The sequence below is a fragment of the Hypanus sabinus genome, chromosome 3, assembly GCF_030144855.1.
Source record: "Hypanus sabinus isolate sHypSab1 chromosome 3, sHypSab1.hap1, whole genome shotgun sequence".
NCBI lineage: Eukaryota > Metazoa > Chordata > Chondrichthyes > Myliobatiformes > Dasyatidae > Hypanus > Hypanus sabinus.
In genome coordinates, this window is record NC_082708.1 from 7,802,810 (window position 1) to 7,823,969 (window position 21,160).

General features: G+C 42.0%; 1 protein-coding gene across 6 annotated transcripts in view; it reads left to right on the top strand.

Moving 5' to 3' along the window:
* The window catches only part of rsf1a (remodeling and spacing factor 1a), a 134,455-nt gene that overhangs the window by 68,580 nt on the left and 44,715 nt on the right, over positions 1 to 21,160 (top strand). For all 6 annotated transcript variants that reach the window (XM_059963660.1, XM_059963659.1, XM_059963658.1 and 3 more), the window contains exons 7-9: positions 750 to 935; positions 4,575 to 4,679; positions 10,448 to 10,527. In XM_059963660.1, the coding sequence (XP_059819643.1) occupies positions 750 to 935; positions 4,575 to 4,679; positions 10,448 to 10,527 (371 nt within the window). The remainder of the gene's footprint in view (positions 1 to 749; positions 936 to 4,574; positions 4,680 to 10,447; positions 10,528 to 21,160) is intronic.

The following is a 21,160-nucleotide window of genomic DNA, read 5'->3' on the forward strand; positions in this document are numbered from 1 at the left end:
ACCTGGAGAAAACCCATGTGGTCACGGGGAGAACGTACAAGCTCCTTACAGATGGCACCAGAATTGGACTCTACTCTGAGCTGTTATTGCATCACACGAATCACTACTCTACCATGTCACGCCAAATATTTGGAGTATTGTGTACAGTCTGGCCATCCCATTACATTAAGGACGTGGAGATTATGGAAAGGGTGCAGAAAAGATCTGCCAGGATGCTGTATGGTTTAGAGCATTTGAGCTGTATGAAGACCAACTTGCATTGTTTGTAGAGCATTGAAGATAGAGGAGACATAGAGATCTTTAAAATTATGAGAGGGGCATAGGTAGTCAGAATCTGTTTTTTGGGTATAGAAACATTAAAAGTAAGGCAACATGCTTTTTAGGTTAGAAGGAGGAAGTTTCAAGGTGAATGAGGGACAAGTTTTCTATGCTGTGAGTGGTAGGTGTCTTGAGTGGGTTACCAGGGAGAAAAGTGGAACTAGAGGTCATGGGTTAAAGGTGAAAGATAGGGGAACTTGGGGGGAACTTCTTCACTCAGGGTGGTGAGATTGTGGATAGAGCTGCCAGCGGAAGTGGTGGATGTGGGTTTATTTTCAACATTTAAAATCAGTTTGCTTACGTACGTGGATGGGAGGGGTATGGAGGATATAGTTCAGATGCAGGTTGATGGGGCTAGGCAGATTAATGGATTAGCATGGACTATGTGGGCCAAAGCATTCTATGACTGACATTCACTATTAACTTTGCAGCGTAAGGCGAAAGCCAGCAGAAGAGCTAAATGGACCAAATCGAAGGGCTGGCGTAGACAGGACGAATCAAGTGAGGAGAGTGAGAGCGACCAGGATGATGATGAATCTGATGAGGCAGAAGAAGAAAGGCCAGCAGAAGATGATGAGCCCTGTAAAAAATGTGGCTTGTCCAATCACCCTGAACTGGTAGGTCCCACTTGTTATTTTCTTGCTGTTTTTGTGTTCCTTTTGGCTTTGGTATTGTTTTAATTGGGTGATGGGATGGAGTTACATCTCTACCAAAGGAGGTAGTAAGGTGCTCCTTCCATCTGTAGTGCCCTGGTTAAGATTTTTACTGCTATGCTGTAGATATTTCATTTTAGTGGTTCTGTAAGAGCAGTCTGTTCTGTTTCTGTATGAGCTAAAGGACCAATATTGTTCAACTTAGGAATGTGTCAACCAATCAGGACGATTGAATTGGGAGAAGGTTCCAGAGAATGCTGGACGGAGATGTTTTTGAGTTGGACACTAGTGTATGTCGAGGTCTGGAACTAGGAGAAGACAGGAGAGAAGATGGCTGAGGATGCCATCCCTGTTGCACAAGGTGCTTGGTGCAGATGAATGACTTCAAGGAGGAAGGACCAATACTCCCGTGGGGGAGCCCATTGGTTTGAGTTGATTTTGAGCAACATTTGGAATGTGGTGTATGTTTTCATGCAGACTGTGGGTCCAGTGCATGAGTTAAAGACAGCTTCAAGATGAGCTCCAATTAGTGTGCACATTTGGACTGGGTTAACTGTAATAGGCCCTTTTGATTTTTTTTTCTTTTCTTTTCCTACTAATCTTTCAATAAAGCTGACATTTGTAAATATACTTGCTTTATAATTGTGTGCAATTTATGGTCTGTTTTATTTCTTGGCAACAGGCAATTGCATAGGGGCAGTATGTTACACAGTATTCACACAGATCGGGGTTTGGGTGGGCAGGACGTCCCATCTTCCCAGGTTTGGTAGGATCTAAGTCATATCAACCCTAGCCGTACGGAGTCTGCGAGTTTTCTCACTGCTGAGTCGAGTGGCTGTTAACAAGGGTCTAACGAGCTGCACTTTGAGAGAAGCTCAGTAAAAATGGGGTTTCATTTTGCGGGCTGTCATCCATGATTGCATTTGCTGAATACTGTGTAATTGCTCTGAGACTTGGTGTGTGTTTAAGCCTTTGTTAAACTATTGTCCAGGAAAGTGATTAAGATACATGATTGTAGAAGACCTGGATGAAGAAGTAGAAGGGTGGGTTAGTAAGTTTGCTGATGACACAAAGGTTGGGGATGTTGTTGGATTGTCTGGAAGGTTGTCAGAGGCTATAGCGGGACATCGATAGGATGCAGAATTGGGCTGAGAAGTGGCAAATGGTCTTCAACCTAGATAGGTGTAAGGTGGTTCGTTTTGATAGGTCCAATTTGAAGACAGAATATTATTTAAATGGTAAGACTCTTGCCAGTGTGGAGGATCTAAGAGATCTTGGGACAGAGTTGACTGTGTGGTTAAGAAAGTGTGTGGTATGTTAGCATTCATCAACCATGGGATTGAGTTCAAAAGCCGTGGGGTAATGTTATAGCTAGATAAGACCTTGGTCAGACTCCATTTGTTCAATTCTGGTCACCTCACTACAGGAGGGATGTGGATACTAAAGAGAGAGTGCAGAGGAGATTTACAAGCATGTTGCCTAGATTGGAGGGCGTACCTTATGAGAATAGGTTGCGTGTACTTGGTCTTTTCTCTTTGGAGCGACAGACCTAATAGAAGTGTATAAGATGATGAGAGGCATTGATTGTGTGGACAACAGTTTGAACAAATGGTGGGCAAAGATGTCAGTTCAGAACTAGTTGTGGCGTGATGGGAGTATATCTCCATGTTCCGCTTGGAGTACCTGGAGAGGCAGAGCAATGGGCCATACATACTTTTAGAGAAGAGGTGTGGGTGTAGGTGACTGTGCTGAATTGGAAGTCAAGTTTCCGATAGCTGAGAGCAGAGATTTTAAAGACAAGTTGCTCTCTTTTCTACGGAGACATGGGAAGGAATTGTCTTAATATGAAAAGTCTAATGAGTCCTTAAGTGGTTGATTTAAATTCTTAGCTCATATTGGTTATTATATATCACTGGTTGATAAATGCTGAAGTATAGCTGTGGAGAGCCCAAGTTATTGTAGGTTGGGATCAAGCCCACACCCAATGGGGAAGAAGAATATGAGGCTTGGGCTGAGCAGACATCTCAGTTACTGATGAATGGCTGTGCTCAGATAATATGAAAAAGGGCCTGGCAGCTGATATAGTGAGGTTCCTAAAGGCAGAAAATCCATTAGCCATGTCAGCTAATTACTGCAAGATCTGGAAGATGCTTTTGGCATTGCTGGAAGTGTAGTTGATCTTAGAATGAAGTTTAGGCACACATTTCAGGAGGAAGGAGAGAAGTTGTCAGCCTATATTTTCACATTGGAGAAGCTGCTGCACTGTTTTTGCCAAAAAGGGGGCATTCAGCTGTCTGAGAGAAATTGAATGAAGATGGAGCAAGTTGGGAAAGGCAGGCTGTCAGATGATGTGATTGCTCTGTGTATTGGAGTGACCCGCAAGATGTGCCCTCCTCCAGCTTTTACTAGTTGCTCAAAGAAGTTAGAGAGAAAAAAAACACAATGGAGGAGTGGGAGGCCTCCATCAGCAGGGCAAAGTCCTCAGTGTTACAGTCTACCTTGTTAAGATCTTGCACCTTATTGTCTGTCTGCACTGTTGTATCTCGTAAACACAAGAGCTACCTTCTATCTAGGTAGCCCCCAACTTGATATCATGAATATCGATTTATCCTTCCCTTTCCCTCTTCTTCTATTCTCCACTCTGGCCCTCACCTGCCTATCACTTATCCCTTGTGCCCTTCCTTCTTCCCTTTCTCGCATGGTTCACTCTTCTCTCCTATCAGATTCCTCCTCCTCCAACCCTTTACCCTTTCCACCCACCTAGCTTAACCTATCATCTTCTAGTTAATCCTTCTTCCCCTCCACCCACTTTTTTTTATTCCTGTATCTTCTCCCTTCCTTTCCAGTCCTGATGAAGGGTCTCAGCCCAAAATGTCTACAATTTATTCATCTTCATGCATGCTGCGTAGCCTGCTGAATTCTTTCTGTATTTTGTGTGTGTTGCATTGTTGTTTCTCTGTTGTTACAAGTTACTTTGCATTGTTATTGTTTTCTCTTATTTTATCTCGATACACTGTGTAATGATATGATCTGTGTGAACAGTTTCCAAGGCAAGCTTTTCACTGTATCACAGTACATGGACATTCATAAAACAATTCCAATTCTAGTCTGTACTTGCATGCAGATTGTGAAACTTGTAGGGGAACCTGCAGGTGATGGTGTTACCATGAGTTTGCTGCCCTTGAAGCACCACAGTAGCGTATTATTCAGTGCAGCACTTTACTCTGCCAGCTATATGATCAGGTTTCGATTCCTGCTGCTGTCTAAGGAGTTTGTACATTCTCTCTGTGATTGCGTGGGTTTCCTCTGGGTACTCGTTTCCTCCCATATTCCAAACATGTACATGTTAGTAGGGGCTAGTAAGTTATAGGCATGCTATGTTGGTGGCACAAGCATGACGGCACTCTGCTCCCCCAGCACAGTCCTCACTGATTTGATTTGATGCAAACAACAGATTTCACTGTGTGTTTCAATGTACATGTGACAAATAAATTTAGCCTTCATATAAAATAAGGCTTTGTGGCATTGGGAATTGATTTTAGTAGCCAGCAAAAGTGATCATACTGATGCTGATTAATAGCCTAAATCTTTCTTTGTTCCAAGATTTTGTTGTGCGACTCTTGTGATAGTGGTTATCACACTGCATGTCTACGACCGCCATTGATGACGATCCCAGATGGCGAATGGTTCTGTCCTCCTTGCCAACATGTGAGTACCCCCACTGGATGAAATTAATGGCTTTGTGGCCAGATTTTTAGATGATGTAAAGATAGGTGGAGTTGGATGTAGTAATGAGGAAGCAGGGAGTCTGCAGAAGGACATGGATGGATTAGGAGAATGGGCAAAGTGGCAGATAGAATATAGTGCAGGAAAGAGCATGGTCATGCACTTTGCTTGAAGGAATAAAGGTGTAGACTATTTCCTAAACAAGGAGAAAATTCAGAAATCAGAGGTGCAAAGGGACTTGGGAGTGAGTTCATGTGCAGGATTCCCTAAAGGTTATTTTGGAATTTGCGTCAGTAGTAAGGAGGTAAATGCAATATTAGCATTCATTTAGAGAGGACTAAAATATAAGAGCAAACATATTCTGGGGCAGGCGTGACCTGTTCAAGAAGGACGGGTTACACTTGAATCCTGGGGGGACCAATATCCTAGTGGGGAGGTTTGCTAGGGCTACAGGGCAGACTTTAAACTGGTAAGATGGGGGGGGTGGGAATCAATTTGAGGAAACTATGGGAGAGGAGGTTAGTTCACCAGTAGAGCAAGTAAGTAGACTGTGTGTGAGGGAGGAAAGGCAGGTGATGGAGAAGGGATGCGCTCAGCCCGAAGATGTAGGGGAGAAGAAAGAAAAGGATAATAAATTTGAATGCATTGTTAGGGATGAAAAGAGAGGAGGAGGTGGAGAGTATCTTAAATGTATCTATTTTAATGCTAGGAGCATTGTAAGAAAGGTGGATGAGCTTAAAGCGTGGATTGATACCTGGAATTATGATGTTGTAGCTATTAGTGAAACATGGTTGCAGGAAGGGTGTGATTGGCAACTAAATATTCCTGGATTTAGTTGCTTCAGGTGTGATAGAGTAGGAGGGGCCAGAGGAGGAGGTGTTGCATTGCTTGTCCGAGAAAATCTTATGGCGGTGCTTTGGAAGGATAGATTAGAGAGCTCCTCTAGGGAGGCTATTTGGGTGGAATTGAGGAATGGGAAAGGTGTAGTGACACTGATAGGAGTGTTTTATAGGCCACCTAATGGGGAGCGTGAGTTGGAAGAGCAAATGTGTAAGGAGATAGCAGATATTTGTAGTAAACACAAGGTGGTGATTGTGGGAGATTTTAATTTTCCATACGTAGATTGGGAAGCTCATTCTGTAAAAGGGCTGGATGGTTTAGAGTTTGTGAAATGTGTGCAGGATAGTTTTCTGCAACAATACATAGAAGTACCGACTAGAGATGGGGCAGTGTTGGATCTCCTGTTAGGGAATGCGATAGGTCAGCTGACAGATGTATGTGTTGGGGATCACTTCGGGTCCAGTGATCACAATAGCATTAGCTTCAATATAATTATGGAGAAGGACAGGACTGGACCTAGGGTTGAGATTTTTGATTGGAGAAAGGCTAACTTTGAGGAGATGCGAAGGGATTTAGAGAGAGTGGATTGGGTCAAGTTGGTTTATGGGAAGGATGTAATAGAGAAATGGAGGTCATTTAAGTGTGAAATTATGAGGGTACAGAATCTTTATGTTCCTGTTAGGTTGAAAGGAAAGGTTAAAGGTTTGAAAGCACCATGGTTTTCAAGGGATATTAGAAACTTGGTTCGGAAAAAGAGGGATGTCTACAAAAGATATAGGCAGCATGGAGTAAAGGAATTGCTCGAGGAGTATAAAGAATATAAAAGGAATCTTAAGAAAGAGATGAGAAAAGCTTAAAGAAGATACGAGGTTGGTTTGGCAAATAAGGTGAAAGTAAATCCGAAAGGTTTCTACAGTTATATTAAAAGCAAGAGGATAGTGAGGGATAAAATTGGTCCCTTAGAGAATCAGGGTGGTCAGCTATGTGTGGAGCCGAGGGAGATGGGAGAGATTTTGAATGATTTCTTCTCTTTGGTATTCATTAAGGAGAAAGATATTAAATTGTGTAAGGTGTGGGGAAACAAGTAAGGAAGTTATGGAACCTATGACAATTAAAGAGGTGGAAATACTGGCGCTTTTAAGAAATTTAAAAGTGGATAAATCTCTGGGTCCTGACAGGATTTTCCCCAGGACCTTGAGGGAAGTTTGTGTAGAGATAGCAGGAGCTCTGACGGAGATCTTTCAGATGTCATTAGAAACGGGGATTGTGACGGAGGATTGGCGTATTGCTCATGTGGATCCATTGTTTAAAAAGGGTTCTAGAAGTAAGCCTAGCAATTATAGACCTGTCAGTTTGACATCAGTGGTGGGTAAATTAGTGGAAAGTATTCTTAGAGATAGTATTTATAATTATCTGGATAGACAGGATCTGATTAGGAGTGGCCAGCATGGATTTGTGCGTGGAAGGTCATGTTTGACAAACCTTATTGAATTTTTTGAAGAAGTTACGAGGAATGTTGACGAGGGTAAGGCAGTGGATGTAGTCTATATGGACTTCAGCAAGGCCTTTGACAAAGTTCCACATGGAAGGTTAGTTAAGAAGGTTCAGTTGTTAGGTATTAATGCTGGAGTAATTAAATGGATTCAACAGTGGCTAGATGGGAGATGCCAGGGAGTAGTGCTGGATAATTGTTTATCAGGATGGAGGCCGGTGACTCAGGGATCTGTTTTGGGCCCAATGTTGTTTGTAATATACATAAATGATCTGGATGATGGGGTGGTAAATTGGATTAGTAAGAATGCCGATGATACTAAGGTAGGAGGTGTTGTGGATAATGAGGTGGGTTTTCAAAGCTTGCAGGGAGATTTATGCCGGTTAGAAGAATGGGCTGAACGTTGGCAGATGGAGTTTAATGCTGAGAAGTGTGAGGTTCTACATTTTGGCAGGAATAATCCAAATAGAACATACAGGGTAAATGGTAGGGCATTGAGGAATGCAGAGGAACAGAGAGATCTAGGAATAACAGTGCATAGTTCCCTGAAGGTGGAGTCTCATGTAGATAGGGTGGTGAAGAAGGCTTTTGGAACGCTGGCCTTTATAAATCAGAGCATTGAGTACAGAAGTTGGGATGTAATGTTAAAATTTTACAAGGCATTGGTAAGGCCAAATTTGGAATATTGTGTACAGTTCTGGTCACTGAATTATAGGAAAGATATCAATAAATTAGAGAGAGTGCAGAGACGATTTACTAGGATGTTACCTGGGTTTCAGCACTTAAGTTACAGAGAAAGGTTGAACAAGTTAGGTCTCTATTCATTGGAGCGTAGAAGGTTGAGGGGGGATTTGATCGAGGTATTTAAAATTTTGAGAGGGATAGATAGAGTTGACGTGAATAGGCTGTTTCTATTGAGAGTAGGGGAGATTCAAACGAGAGGACATGATTTGAGAGTTAGGGGACAGAAGTTTAAGGGAAACACGAGGGGGTGTTTCTTTACTCAGAGAGTGATAGCTGTGTGGAATGAGCTTTCTGTAGAAGCAGTAGAGGCCAGTTCAGTTGTGTCATTTAAGGTAAAATTGGATAGGTATATGGACAGGAAAGGAGTGGAGGGTTATGGGCTGAGTGCGGGTAGGTGGGACTAGGTGAGATTAAGAGTTCGGCACGGACTAGGAGGGCCGAGATGGCCTGTTTCTGTGCTGTGATTGTTATATGGTTATATGGTTATATATAATCCTTAGACTTTATAAGGCATTGGTCAGACCATTTGGAGTATTGACGAACTCAGCAAGTCAGGCAGAAACTATGGAATAAGCAGTCAAGGTTTCAGGCCGAGACTCTTCATCAGTTTTAGACCCCATATGTACTAAAGGCGCTGGCGTTGGAGAGGGTCCAGAGGAAATTTACAAGGATTATCCCAGGAATGAGAAGGTTAATGTTTGAGGGGCATTTGATGGCTTTGGGCCTGTATTAGCTGGAGTTTGGAAGAATGCAGGGGGATCTCATTGAAACTTACTGAATATTGAAAGGCGGAAATAGCATGGACATTAGTGGGAGAGTCTAGGACTAGAGGGCACAGCATCAGAATAGAAAAATGTCCTTTTAGAACAGAAGTGAGGAATTTCTTTAGACAGAGAATGGTGAATCTGTTATATTTAATGCAGAGGTTGGTAGGATCTTGATTAGTAAGGGCATCAAAGGCTATGGGGAGAAGGCAGGAGAATGAGGTTGAGGGAAAATAAATCAACCATGATGGAATAACAGGGCAGACTTGAGTTGCAGAATAACCTAATTCTGCTCCTATGTCTTATGGTCTTATTTCATCTGGAATAAAAATTAACAATGTGTGATAGCTCAAGAACTATCCATTCTCTTACACCCCCATTGTACTTGTTCCTTGAATGTAGGTGTTTTGCCAATGCTGTATCTATTGCTTGTTCCCTAGATTCCCCAACAAATTGCTTGTATTCAGGATGAATGGCTCACCAGGCCTTTGAGCCATTCCCTTTGCTTCCATGTTGAGAGTCAAGCACTCTCAGTGTGGTTGGCAGGCTTCAAGTGCCTAAGAGATAGTGAACGAGAAGTTTTAATCAGAATCAGATTTACTATCACTGATAAGACATGAAATTTGTTGTTTTGCGGCAGTAGGTCAGCAAAGATATAAAATAATTATAAATTACTAAAAGTAATGCCAAAAAAAGAAATAATGAGGTAGTATTCACAAACTTTTCAGAAATCTGATGGTGGAGGGGAAGTAGCTATTTGTGAATTGTTGAGTGTTGGTTCTTCAGGCTCCTGTACCTCTTCTGCTGTTGATAGTAATGAGAAGAGGGTATGTCCTGGATGGTGAGGGTCCTCGATGCAGCCTTCTTGAGGCACCATCTTTTGGAGATGCCCTTGATGGTGGGAAGAGTTGTGCCTATGATGGCGCTGGCTCTGTCTACACCCCTCTGCAGTCTCTGCAATCCTCTGTGTTGAAACCTCCTATACTAGATGATGAAACAACCAGTCACAATGCTCTCCACTGTACACTGCAGAAATTTAGGTGATGTACCAAATGTCCTCAAATACCTAAGAACATCTTTTCTGGCATCTTTCTCACAAAGTGATAACTATTGCAGATTTGTTAAATTCAGTTTCACAGCATGCCTTGGTTAGGTTTATAATGGTGGAGTGATTGTTGAGGCCACTTCACTGGCTGAATAATTCACAGACCTTGAGTCACCAATCAGAGAGAACCTGAAATCTTTTGAAATGTCTTAAAGCAGCTAACAGACAAAATTCACCCAACCTACTCTAGAGGCACCTCCAGTTATGAAGCTTTCTCCCCATAGTAAGATGACATTTTATGCTTTATAATATGGGGTAATTGTCTTATTTGGTCAAGAAAAGGAAGGGATCTCAGAAGTTAGGAAATTCTATCACCGTTTCAAATTGTCCCTGTTTGTGTGTTACCGTTTTTGTGGCATGGTGGTTAGCAGAACACTATTATTGTCCCAGTGACCCAGGTTCAATTGTCACCACAGTCTGTAAGGAGTTTTTGTTTAATCTCTGTGACCATGTGGGTTTTCTCTGGGTGCTGCAGTTCCCTCCCACATTCACTAGGTTAATTAGTCACATGAGTGTGTAATTGGATGGCACGGGTTTGTTGAGAAGGGGCTATTACTGTGCTGTAGTTCTAAATAAATAAAAATGAAGTAGCTGTTCTGCAGATTGATACAAGCATGGATAAGAAATGCAAGAAATGTTTGAGGAATTCTTGCTGGGATGTTGATGTGATCGGATGGCAGCCATCACGGGGTAGACAATTCTCTTGATACAAGCTTAATATTAATGGGCAATTGTGTCTTATTGAGTGAATATATGATTGCAGTTAAAAGTTAATCTTTATTTAATCTGCTCCCTCCATCTGCAGAAATTTCTGTGTGAGAAACTAGAAGAACAGTTGCAGAATATCGATGTGATGATTAAAAAGAGGGAAAGAGCTGAAAGAAGGTAATGTAAGAAAATCTGGCCTCTAGAGGCCACTTGTGTGACATAAATTTAATTTGTAACATTGATTTTTCTCATGATTGAAGTCAAAATAAGGTCTGCAGTAATATTTTGGTTTTACTGTAATGTATCTATTGGGTGCACAGTAAATACAATCTACTGGGTGCACAGTCATGCAGTATTTTGAATCTCATTTTGTTTTGCTTCTTCTCAATCTTGCCTCATTTTGTTCAATCCTTTGCCATTTTATTGAAACTGCCATGGCTCTTTGCTATTTGGATCATACTTTACAGGTGTCCCGTTTTTCGAACGTTCGCTTTACAACAACTCGCTGTTACGAAAGACCTACATTAGTACCTGTTTTTGCTAACTAAAGAGGATTTTCGCTTTTACAAAAAAATGATGCCCGCTTTGTACCTGTGTTTACCCCAAGAAAGACTACAAAGACCGTGAAACCTTGTGCAGGCAGTTGTTTGCGCATGCATGTACGTGCCGATTTTTTTACTCCAAATCGACTTTGGCTAGCTGACTTCCCGATTTTGATAAGTGAAACTACACCGTACATACAATATTTCTACTTTATATAGGGTGTATACTTATCATATCATTCCTGCTTTTGCTATATGTTAGTGTTATTTTAGGTTTTATGTGTTATTTGGTATGATTTGGTAGGTTAGTTTTTGGGTCTGGAAATGCTCAAACATTTTTCCCATGTAAATTAATGGTAATTGCTTTTTTGCTTTACGACATTTCGGTTTACAAACAGTTTCATAGGAATGCTCTACCTTCGGATAGTGGGAGAAACGTGTATGAGTTGCATCTGAATTATCTGTCGTCTGTTGCCAACGTGGTCTCACCCTACTTGCAAGTTTCCTGTCGCCCCTGTTCTTCCTTCCTGCCAAAGATTAATGAGCAACTGTTCAGTTGCAGTTGTCTGTACCACCTGATTTGCTCAAGTGTAACCCCTGTCACAATCGCTTCCTGGCAGGCTGCTGCCTATATGGCTCACTGTAGAGACTATATGAGCGCAGAGCCAGTTGTATTCTCAGAAAGCCTTTAATGGGTGATGAAGACCATCTCCCCAAAGGCCCCAAACCCAGAAGCTGTTGGATCGTTATTTGTGGAGCAGCACAGAAACAGGCCCTTCAGCCTAACTTGTCCATGCTGAAATCTTATTCTGCCTTGTCCCATCAATCTGCACCATAGTCCTCCATACCCCTCCCATCCATCAAATATCCAGACCTCTCTTAAGTGTTGCAGTCGAACCCACATACATCACTTACGCTGGCAGCTCATTCCACACTCTCACCACCCTCTGAGTGAAGGAGATCCCTCTCAGGAACTCCTTAAATATTTCACCTTTCACCCTTAATCCATGACCTCTAGTTCTTGTCTAACCCAACCTCAGTGGGAAAAGCTTACTTGAATTTACCCTATCTGTACCCCTTCTTAATTTTGTATACCTCTGTCGAATATCCTCTCTTTCTCCTATGCTACATTGATTAAAGTTCTAATCTATTCAGTCTTTTCCTATAACTCAGGTCCTCAAATCTTGACAACATCCTTGTAATTTTTTCTGTACTTTTTCCAATATTATTGATATCTTTCCTGTAGGTGGGTGATCAGAACTGCATACAATATTCTAAATTTGCCCCCACTAATGTCTTATACATCTGGAACATTACATCCCAACTCCTGTACTCAGTACTTTGATTTGTGAAGGCCAATGTGCTAAAATCTGTCCTCATGCCCCTACCTGAGCCGCCACTTTCAAGGTATTACGAATCTGAATTCTCAGATCCCTCTTTTCTGCTGCACTGTAGGTCACAGTTATTCACAAACTTTTGGATCATGTTCACTGTCCCTTCTATCAAAGGACTTGCCATCACTGAAATCTGCATGATTGCCGTGTATATTTGGGAATGTTGGTAAATACACCACGATCTTCTACCGCTGCTCTCCTGTGATGTCCAGAGAATACTGTTTGCTATGAGTTGGGTTGTATTGAAAGTCTAGGGCTGGCAAGTAATGAACTATTCTTAATCAATGTGCACCTGGAACTAGGGTCAGGGGCAAAGGTGGGTCAAGAGCATGGGTGCATTTGTAGCTGGAGCTAGTGTTTGCTAGTCTTCCATCTCATTGGTTTATTATTCACAGGAAGTCTCTCCCTCACTAATCACAATGATTTACTGTAAAAGTAATGTTTAAAAATATATTCCCTTCCAACCTTAAAGTATCGCACTCTACATTGAAAACCAAAACCTAACAAATACCAGAAACACAACTAATTAGCTTCTCCTGGAGCCTATGTCCTCAATTAATTGAAATAACCCCCCCACCCCCCCGCCTTGTTTGCACTAGGTTTAACTTGGTTCAGGTTTCCCAGAAGGTGATCTGGAATATCTGCAGAAGATCATGCTTATTATATAGGCCAGCACTGAAATTGAAGGTCCATGATGATATATGGGAAAGTCCTGGCACAGGGCGGAAGATCTGTGCTATTGTGCTTATGAGTAGGATTTTTAAGCTCCTGCCATTATAATAGCCTGAAGTAGGTGTGTTTCACCTATCACCTGCCAACTTGCTTACCCCCACCTTCTTATTCTGGCTTCAGCACCCTTCCTTTCCAGTCTTGATGAGGATCTTGGCCCAAAACATTGACTGTTTATTTATTTCCATAGATGCTGCCTGACCTCCTCAGTTCTTCCAGTCTTTTGTGTGTTACTCTGGATTTCCAACATCTGTAGACTCTGGCATTTATGGAGAATATCCAATGTTATTTTCCACTTCAAAAGTTTTGTAGGACTCTGGGGATGACCAGGAGAAGTGGAACTGTTAGGGTCACATTTTCAAACAGATAGCGCAGGGAAGTTAAGTTTCATATTTTATAAGCAGTAACAGTGCACAATTATAATTGGAGAATTGTTTTATTACTGTCACGTGTACCAAGATATAGTGAAAATCTTGTCTTGCATACCTGTTAGAGAATTTAGAACTGATCAAAAAACAAAGTAGGCGAAGACCTCAAAGCCAGTTACCACCTTTATTTGTGATTTCACGGGGAGCCCTTCCACACAATGCCTCAACCAACACAAGGTTACAATTCAAATTTATACAGTGTCTAATCACACTAGATCCAGATATTGTTTCAGCAATTTACACAACATTTGCACGTATACAATTGGTTTCTCATTGAAGACATGATTTATTGTTAGTTAGCACAAGGAAGTTAGACCCATTTTTTAAAAATCACATTCTCCCCATGATTATGCTAACTCCCAGACCTCAAGCTTAACCCCTTTCCTGCACAGTCCCCTCCTTTTTGATCAGTAGTTCAACCCTATATCTCCTCATCTTCCGAATACAGGCTTCATAATCTGGGGGCAGAGGCTGCATGCTTAAGCAAATGTCTTAGGATCAACTGATTCTGGTTTCATTTCAGGAAACATCCCCTACAGGTTTGGGTCAGGGGTTTGGCATCAAGGTGCAAATACATTGGATAACCAGTACAGTTAACACCAATATCAGCCTATAGTGTACGCTGGGTCCCCAACAGCCTCCAAAAATATTCCCTAGTGACTACCAAGACCCTAAGGAATAATAATAATGAAATTCCTCTCCTAGTTTCTTTATCTTTTCCATTTTCTCATTAATGTGGCCTGCCAGATTAGTTATATACTCAGATTCATCTGGTATATAGGTACAGCAGTCCTGTCCTATGATGACACAAGTGCCTCCTCTCTCGATTAACACAAAATATTAGGGCCATACGAATCCGCAAAGCCTCAATTCTGGTAGCTACTATTTCAGCGGTTATTCATTTATTTGCAATTGTGTACCCACTGGAACTAAGGCAGTACATTAGCTAACTTTTCGAGGGCTTAAGCCATCTGGGTCAATTCTTGAGCTACTCTGCCTGTCCCATACATAGGAAACTTAATTATCTAGAGCCTTACTGTATCCATAATCACCTTCTTTCTTCCTGGGAGGGCAAGAGAGTATCAGTTCATAAGAGTGATGTCCCGCCAGTACTACAAATCTGGGGTAACCACATCTGATCCATTTAAGAGGTAACCAGGGGAAAACTTGATCCGTACATATCCAGTATGTGCTATTTAATAATTGCGGGGACCTTTCAGGGGTGTTGTGGTTACCCCGCCATAAATCAGTCTTTTCTCTGCATTTTCTCCTTCCCATTAACTGACCTGTCTTGTTTTCCTGACACCAGTACTTTTCATCTGTTTGAGTAGCTACATGCAATCTAGGCACAATTTTGTTTGTTAAATTATAGTTAGCTTTATACCATCCTTCAAAGCAATTTCCCTTAAAGAATACCAAACCAGTTGACATCCATGTAGCCTTGTTCTTCCATTGATTATCTATTTCTTCCCTTTGTCTGGCTAGTAACAAATTTTACAACTGGTTATTTTATTGAAGCATTCTCGCACTTTCTCATTGAAAGGAATTGGCCATAAGGGGAAAACCGCTTGCTCCATGCATTGGAATCCCCATACGCACCCCACAGCTATTTATATTGGTCCGTGTGGCATATTCATGAGCTAAGCCCAAGTAAGTATTATAGGTTCTCCCCAGCTTAATAAACCCCATTTGTCCACACAACAAAAGTAATTTCTTCATAATTCAGCTTTCCATCTTCCCTTCTTCAGGAGACCCTGCCAGCATTGTCCTTCTTATCAACACCTCGAAGGGAGTCAGTTTAGTTGTCTGGCTCACCTGATTTCTTAGAGGGTATAATGTTATGGGAAGAGCCTCTAGCCCAGAGGTCGGCAACCTGCGGCTCCAGAGCCACATGCGGCTCTTTGATCTCTGTGATGCGGCTCCCCGTGGTTTGTTAGCTTTTGAAATGTAATTCGAAATTTGAAGATTATGGTGATCTTGTACAATATGAAAACTTTGCGGAGACACCGTTTCCTGGCACATCCGAACCGGCTCACAATTAGCCACCGTTCCGACTAAGGGAGATAGCCTACGGGGGTTTGTGAGTACGTGTCTTTTGGAGCATCCGCGCCCACGGGGACGGGTTGAGGGAGGCTTTAAAGCAAGGCTGTTTAGTTCGAATAAAGTTACCTTTGACTGCAGTCTTTATTTTAGCGCTGCGTGTAGCGCTACACCGCTACAACGTGTTTTTTATCGCTATTAATATACATCACAACTGCCACTGCCTGACACCCGCCAGTGCGCGCTTTCTTTTAATTCTTCGATCCAAGGTAGGCTACCTATGTAGTAACCTTCAACCCAACGTCTTTTTTTCGGAGTTCAAAATGTTTTTGTTGCATGCAGAAATGTAATTTCGTTTTCTCTGCAGGAGTTCATCAATTTCAAAAATGCAACACATTATAGTTTGTTTATACATAGCATAAAGTCAAAAAAAAAAACCCGTTGTATGCAGTGTTATTTCATTTTGTGGCTCCCAGTGTTTTCTTTTCTGTGGGAAATGGGTCCATATTGGCTCTTTTAGTGGTAAACGTTGACGACCCCTGCTCTAGCCATTTCAGTCTAGTTTCCTGACTGCCTTAGCCAATGTATTTTTTAATCATTCATTCTTTCTGCTAGTATTGAGGAATGGGGCTGATATGGAAGGTGATATTTCCAAGTAAATCCTAACGTCTGACCCCAATTCCTTAATTAATTTACCTGGAAAATGTGTCCCTCTATCACTGTTAAAAGTATGGAACTCCAAATCTGGGAATAATTTCCTTCATTAATGTCTTACCCACAGTTTGGGTATCATCTTTTCTAGTGGAAAACGCTTCCACCCATTTGGAGAACATGTCCACTATTACTAATAGGAATTTATAACCCCCACTGGCAGGCATGTGCACAAAGTCTATTTGTATTTTGGCAAACGGTGCCTCCACAGATTGTTTTTCTGGCAAATTTCACGGCTTCACGCAACCTGTCCTGCAATTACTGTTAATCTTGGTACAAACCATTGTTGTTGTATTTGATGTCCTTTTCCATGTACTAGTCAAACAAAGTCTTGCAGGAGATTCCTGGACGCGCAGGGCGATTACCCCCATCAGAGTCCCTGAAACACTACTTTTTCTTCCATACTCCTTTCTCCTTTTCCAGGGTCCTGTCTTAGGTGAAAATTAAATCTTTCAGACTTGGGGCATGGTTACAGGGATACATTGTACCTGCATACGTACTAGCTTAGCTTTTCCTTCACTAGCAGCTTTTCTAGCAGCCACATCATCAGCAGCATTTCCTTTGGCTATGGGATCTCAGGTATTACTGTGAGCTTCACACTTAATAATAGCAATTTGTTTTGGCAACTGTGCTGCTTGAAGTGGATTTTTAATGAGATGCACATGCTGGATAGGTTTACCCGTGGACATAATGAACCCCTGACATTGCCAAAGTGACCCAAAATCATGTACTGTCCCAAAGACATACCAAGAGTCTGTAAAGATGTTCACTGTGTAACCTTTGGTTCAAATGCAGGCTCATGTTAGAGCAAAAAGCTCAGCTGCCTGAGAAGATGTACCTTAAGTAAAGGTTCCTACCTCTGAAGTATCAGAGGGAGTCACTATCGCATAGGCTGCCAGTATGGTGTGGTCATTAGGCTTGCAAGAGGAACCATCCATAATGACTATTAAATTTGGGTTATCAAGGGATACAGTGTCAGGTTGTGGTGATGTAACAGGCTCTACTACTTTTACACGGTTATGGGGCTCTAAGGACTCTGTCATTGGGACCAGATTAGCCGGTTGAGTGCGAGTGCTCTTCTAAGGCTACGTCCTCACTACACTGGATAAATCCATAACCAAAGCTTTTTCTCTTCGTTTTTACCCTCTGTCCACACTAAAACGGCATTTTCATACCCTGAAAACTGAGATTTTCAGAAACGCTCTCCAGAGTGTGTAATTTGAAAACGCCAGATTGGCCAGAGCAGTGTGGATGGGGTAACCGGAGAAATCTGAAAACGCTGTCATGACGTGCCGGAACAGATTGTGACAGCAGCGTGCCATTTTAGTGTTTTCTTGAACGCAACCTAACAAATTCAGAACAGTTGGCAACGAGACTGAAGCCAGAAAAGTTAGAAATGTACTCACCAAATACTTTGACCCATAACTTACTGAATAAATAAGTATACTCACTTTGCCGTTTTCTGTCCTTGCTGTTATGTAAGTAGTTTACCTATTTATGCATGTACTTCTCTGTCAGTAGATGTGTAACAGCCTAATGCAACATTGTATGGAAATACAAGATATACTGATGCAGACATGTTTTATACATTTAACAAGGGGCTTTATTAATGCAACAGAGTTTGTCAGTTTTTCAATGTTCATCATCAGCCGGGTCATACTGTCTGTGAACTCCCTGTTGGTTGCCTCCATATGTTCCAGTATATGTTTTTTTTTATTTTAAGTCCTCCTGCATGAGAGCCAACAGCTGTCTGTCATTTAAGTTTTTCTCGTCTGTAACTGAACAAATGTGCAGCAAGTCTTTCACGGCAAGATTCGACACCAAACATGTCGTTTCTTTTTGGTAGATGTGTCCTGCGCATGCGCAGTAGGAGGAGATTCACCGAAATATCCGTTTTAATGTGGACAGAGATATTTTTAAAAACACCTAGTGTGGACGCCTATTGTTTTCATGCGAAACCAGTATTTTCAAAATTATCCGGTCTAGAAACATAGAAACAGAAAATAGGTGCAGGAGTAGGCCATTCGGCCCTTGGAGCCTGCACCGCCATTCAGTATGATCATGGCTGATCATCCAGCTGAGAACCCTGTACCTGCTTTCTCTCCATATCCCCTGATCCTTTTAGCCACAAGGGCCATATCTAACTTCCTCTTAAATATATCCAATGAACTGGCCTCAACTGTTTTCTGTGGCAGAGAATTCCACAGATTCACCACTCTCTGTGTGAAGAAGTTTTTCCTCATCTCGGTCCTAAAAGGCTTCCCCTTTATCATTAAACTGTGACCCCTCGTTCTGGACTTCCCCAGCATCGGAAACAATCTTCCTGCATCTAGCCTGTCCAATCCTTTTAGAATTTTATATGTTTCAATAAGATCCCCCCTCAATCTTCTAAATTCCATTGAGTATAAGCCTAGTTGATCCAGTCTTTCTTCATATGAAAGTCCTGCCATCCCAGGAATCAATCTGGTGAACCTTCTTTCTACTCCCTCTATGGCAAGAATGTCTTTCCTCAGATTAGGGGACCAAAACTGCACACAATATTCTAGGTGCGGTCTTACCAAGGTCATGTACAACTGCAGTAGAACCTCCCTGCTCCTGAACTCAAATGCTTTTGCTATGAATGCCAACATACCATTTGCCTTTTTCACCGCCTGCTGTACCTGCATGCCCACCTTCAATGACTGGTGTACAATGACACCCAGGTCTCGTGGCACCTCCCCTTTTCCTAATTGGCCACCGTTCAGATAATAATCTGTTTTCCTGTTCTTGCAACCAAAGTGCATAACCTCACTTTTAAATTGCACCTGCCATGAATTTGCCCACTCACCTAACCTATCCAAGTCACCCTGCATCCTCTTGGCATCCTGCTCACAGCTAATACCGCCGCCCAGCTTCGTGTCATCTGCAAACTTGGAGATGTTGCATTTAATTCCCTCATCTAAGTCATTAATATATATTGTAAACAACTGGGGTCCCAGCACTGAGCCTTGTGGTACTCCACTAGTCACTGCCTGCCATTCTGAAAAGATCACGTTTACTCCCACTTTTTGCTTCCTGTCTGCCAACCAATTCTCTATCCACGTCAATACCATACCCCCAATACTGTGTGCTTTAAATTTGCAAACAAATCTCCTGTGTGGGACCTTGTCAAAAGCCTTTTGAAAATCTAAATATACCACACCCACTGGCTCTCCCCATCCACTCTACTAGTTACATCTTCAAAAATTCTAGAAGATTCGTCAGAAATGATTTTCCTTTCACAGATCCTTGCTGACTTTGTCCAATGATTTCACCTCTTTCCGAATGTGCTGTTATCACATCTTTGATAACCGACTCTAGCATTTTCCCCACCACCGATGTCACTAACTGGTCTATAATTCCCCAGTTTTTCTCTGCCTCATTTTTTAAAAAGTGGGGTTACATTAGCCACCCTCCAATCCTCAGGAACTAATCCAGAGTCTAAGGAGTTTTGAAAAATTATCACTAATACATCCACTATTTCTTGGGCTACTTCCTTAAGCACTCTGGGATGCAGGCCATCTGGCCCTGGGGATTTATCTGCCTTTAATCCCTTCAATTTACCTAACACCACTTCCCTACTAACATGCATTTCCCTCAGTTCCTCCATCTCACTAGTCCCTTGGTCCCCTACTATTTCTGGAAGATTATTTATGTCCTCTTTAGTGAAGACAGAACCAAAGTAGTTATTCAATTGGTCTGCCATGTCCTTGTTCCCTATGATCAGTTCACCTGTTTCTGACTGTAAGGGACCTACATTTGTCTAGACTAATCTTCTTCTTTTCACATATCTACATCTAGTATGGACATAGCCTAGAAGTTAAACTTGACTTGCTAAGTAACATAAGCTCGTATCCCGTACAGCAAGCGGTGGTGAAATGTTACGTAGCAGCTGAGTTGAGGAGCAGCATTACAGCTTGAGGTGTCAGTACAGTTGCAGGCATGAAGTAGTATTAACTGTGCAGCCTTTTCGACCAATACTGATGTCACTGCCACTGCCCTTAAACATCCTGGCATTCCTCTAACCACTGGAGCAAAGGGTTGAATAATACTCCACTGGTCTTCATAAGCCACCATGTTCTTGGGTTAACACTGTACTTGTGAAACCCTCCTTTTCATTCACATACAGCTGGAACAGCTTGTTGTAGTCAGGCAATCCCAAAACGAGGACCTCATAAGCCTGCTCCATATCCTCAGTCCTTTGTATTGTATCAGATGCATCCTGGGTTACTGCGACTCACAGGGCAGTGTCATAGGTTCAGTATTTAGGTCCCAATGTCTGCAGTAATTCGTCATTTCTAGGAAAGTCATCATCTGTTTCTTAGTAACAGGTCTTGGTACCTGCACAATGGCAGTCACACACTCCAGCCCTAATCAGTGGATTCCTTTGTGCAGTACATACTCCACATAGGTTACTGTAGGCTGGCAGAGTTGTAATTTTAACATGTCCTTTGACAGCCAAATGATTCAACAATGTCACAGAGTCTTCTCTACAATCAGTGAGTGTCTGTGAGGTCAGCAATAAATTGTCTGCATATTATAAAATTATGCTGCCTCCAAGTAGTAGTAAATATGCTAGATCATCCCGTACAGCGGCTGCATAGACAGCCAGGCTTTCTGTATAGCCCTGCAGTAATCTTGACCATGTATATTGGTGTCCATTATATGTAAAAGCAAACAGATGCTGACTGTCCTCATGCAGTGGTATTGAAAAACAGGTAAAGCACAAATCAATCATCTTATGCCAACAGGAATCTGAAGGGATGGAGGCCAGTATCACATTCGAGTCTGGAAGCACGGATGAAATGGGCTGCACTATCTGATTTACAGTCCACAAATCCTGAACAAACTGCCACTCCAGTCTCCCTGGCTTGGGGATGGGTAAGATTGGCATATTGCAAGGGCTCTGAGTTAGCCGCAGAACCCCGTGTTGCAATAGCATTCTTAT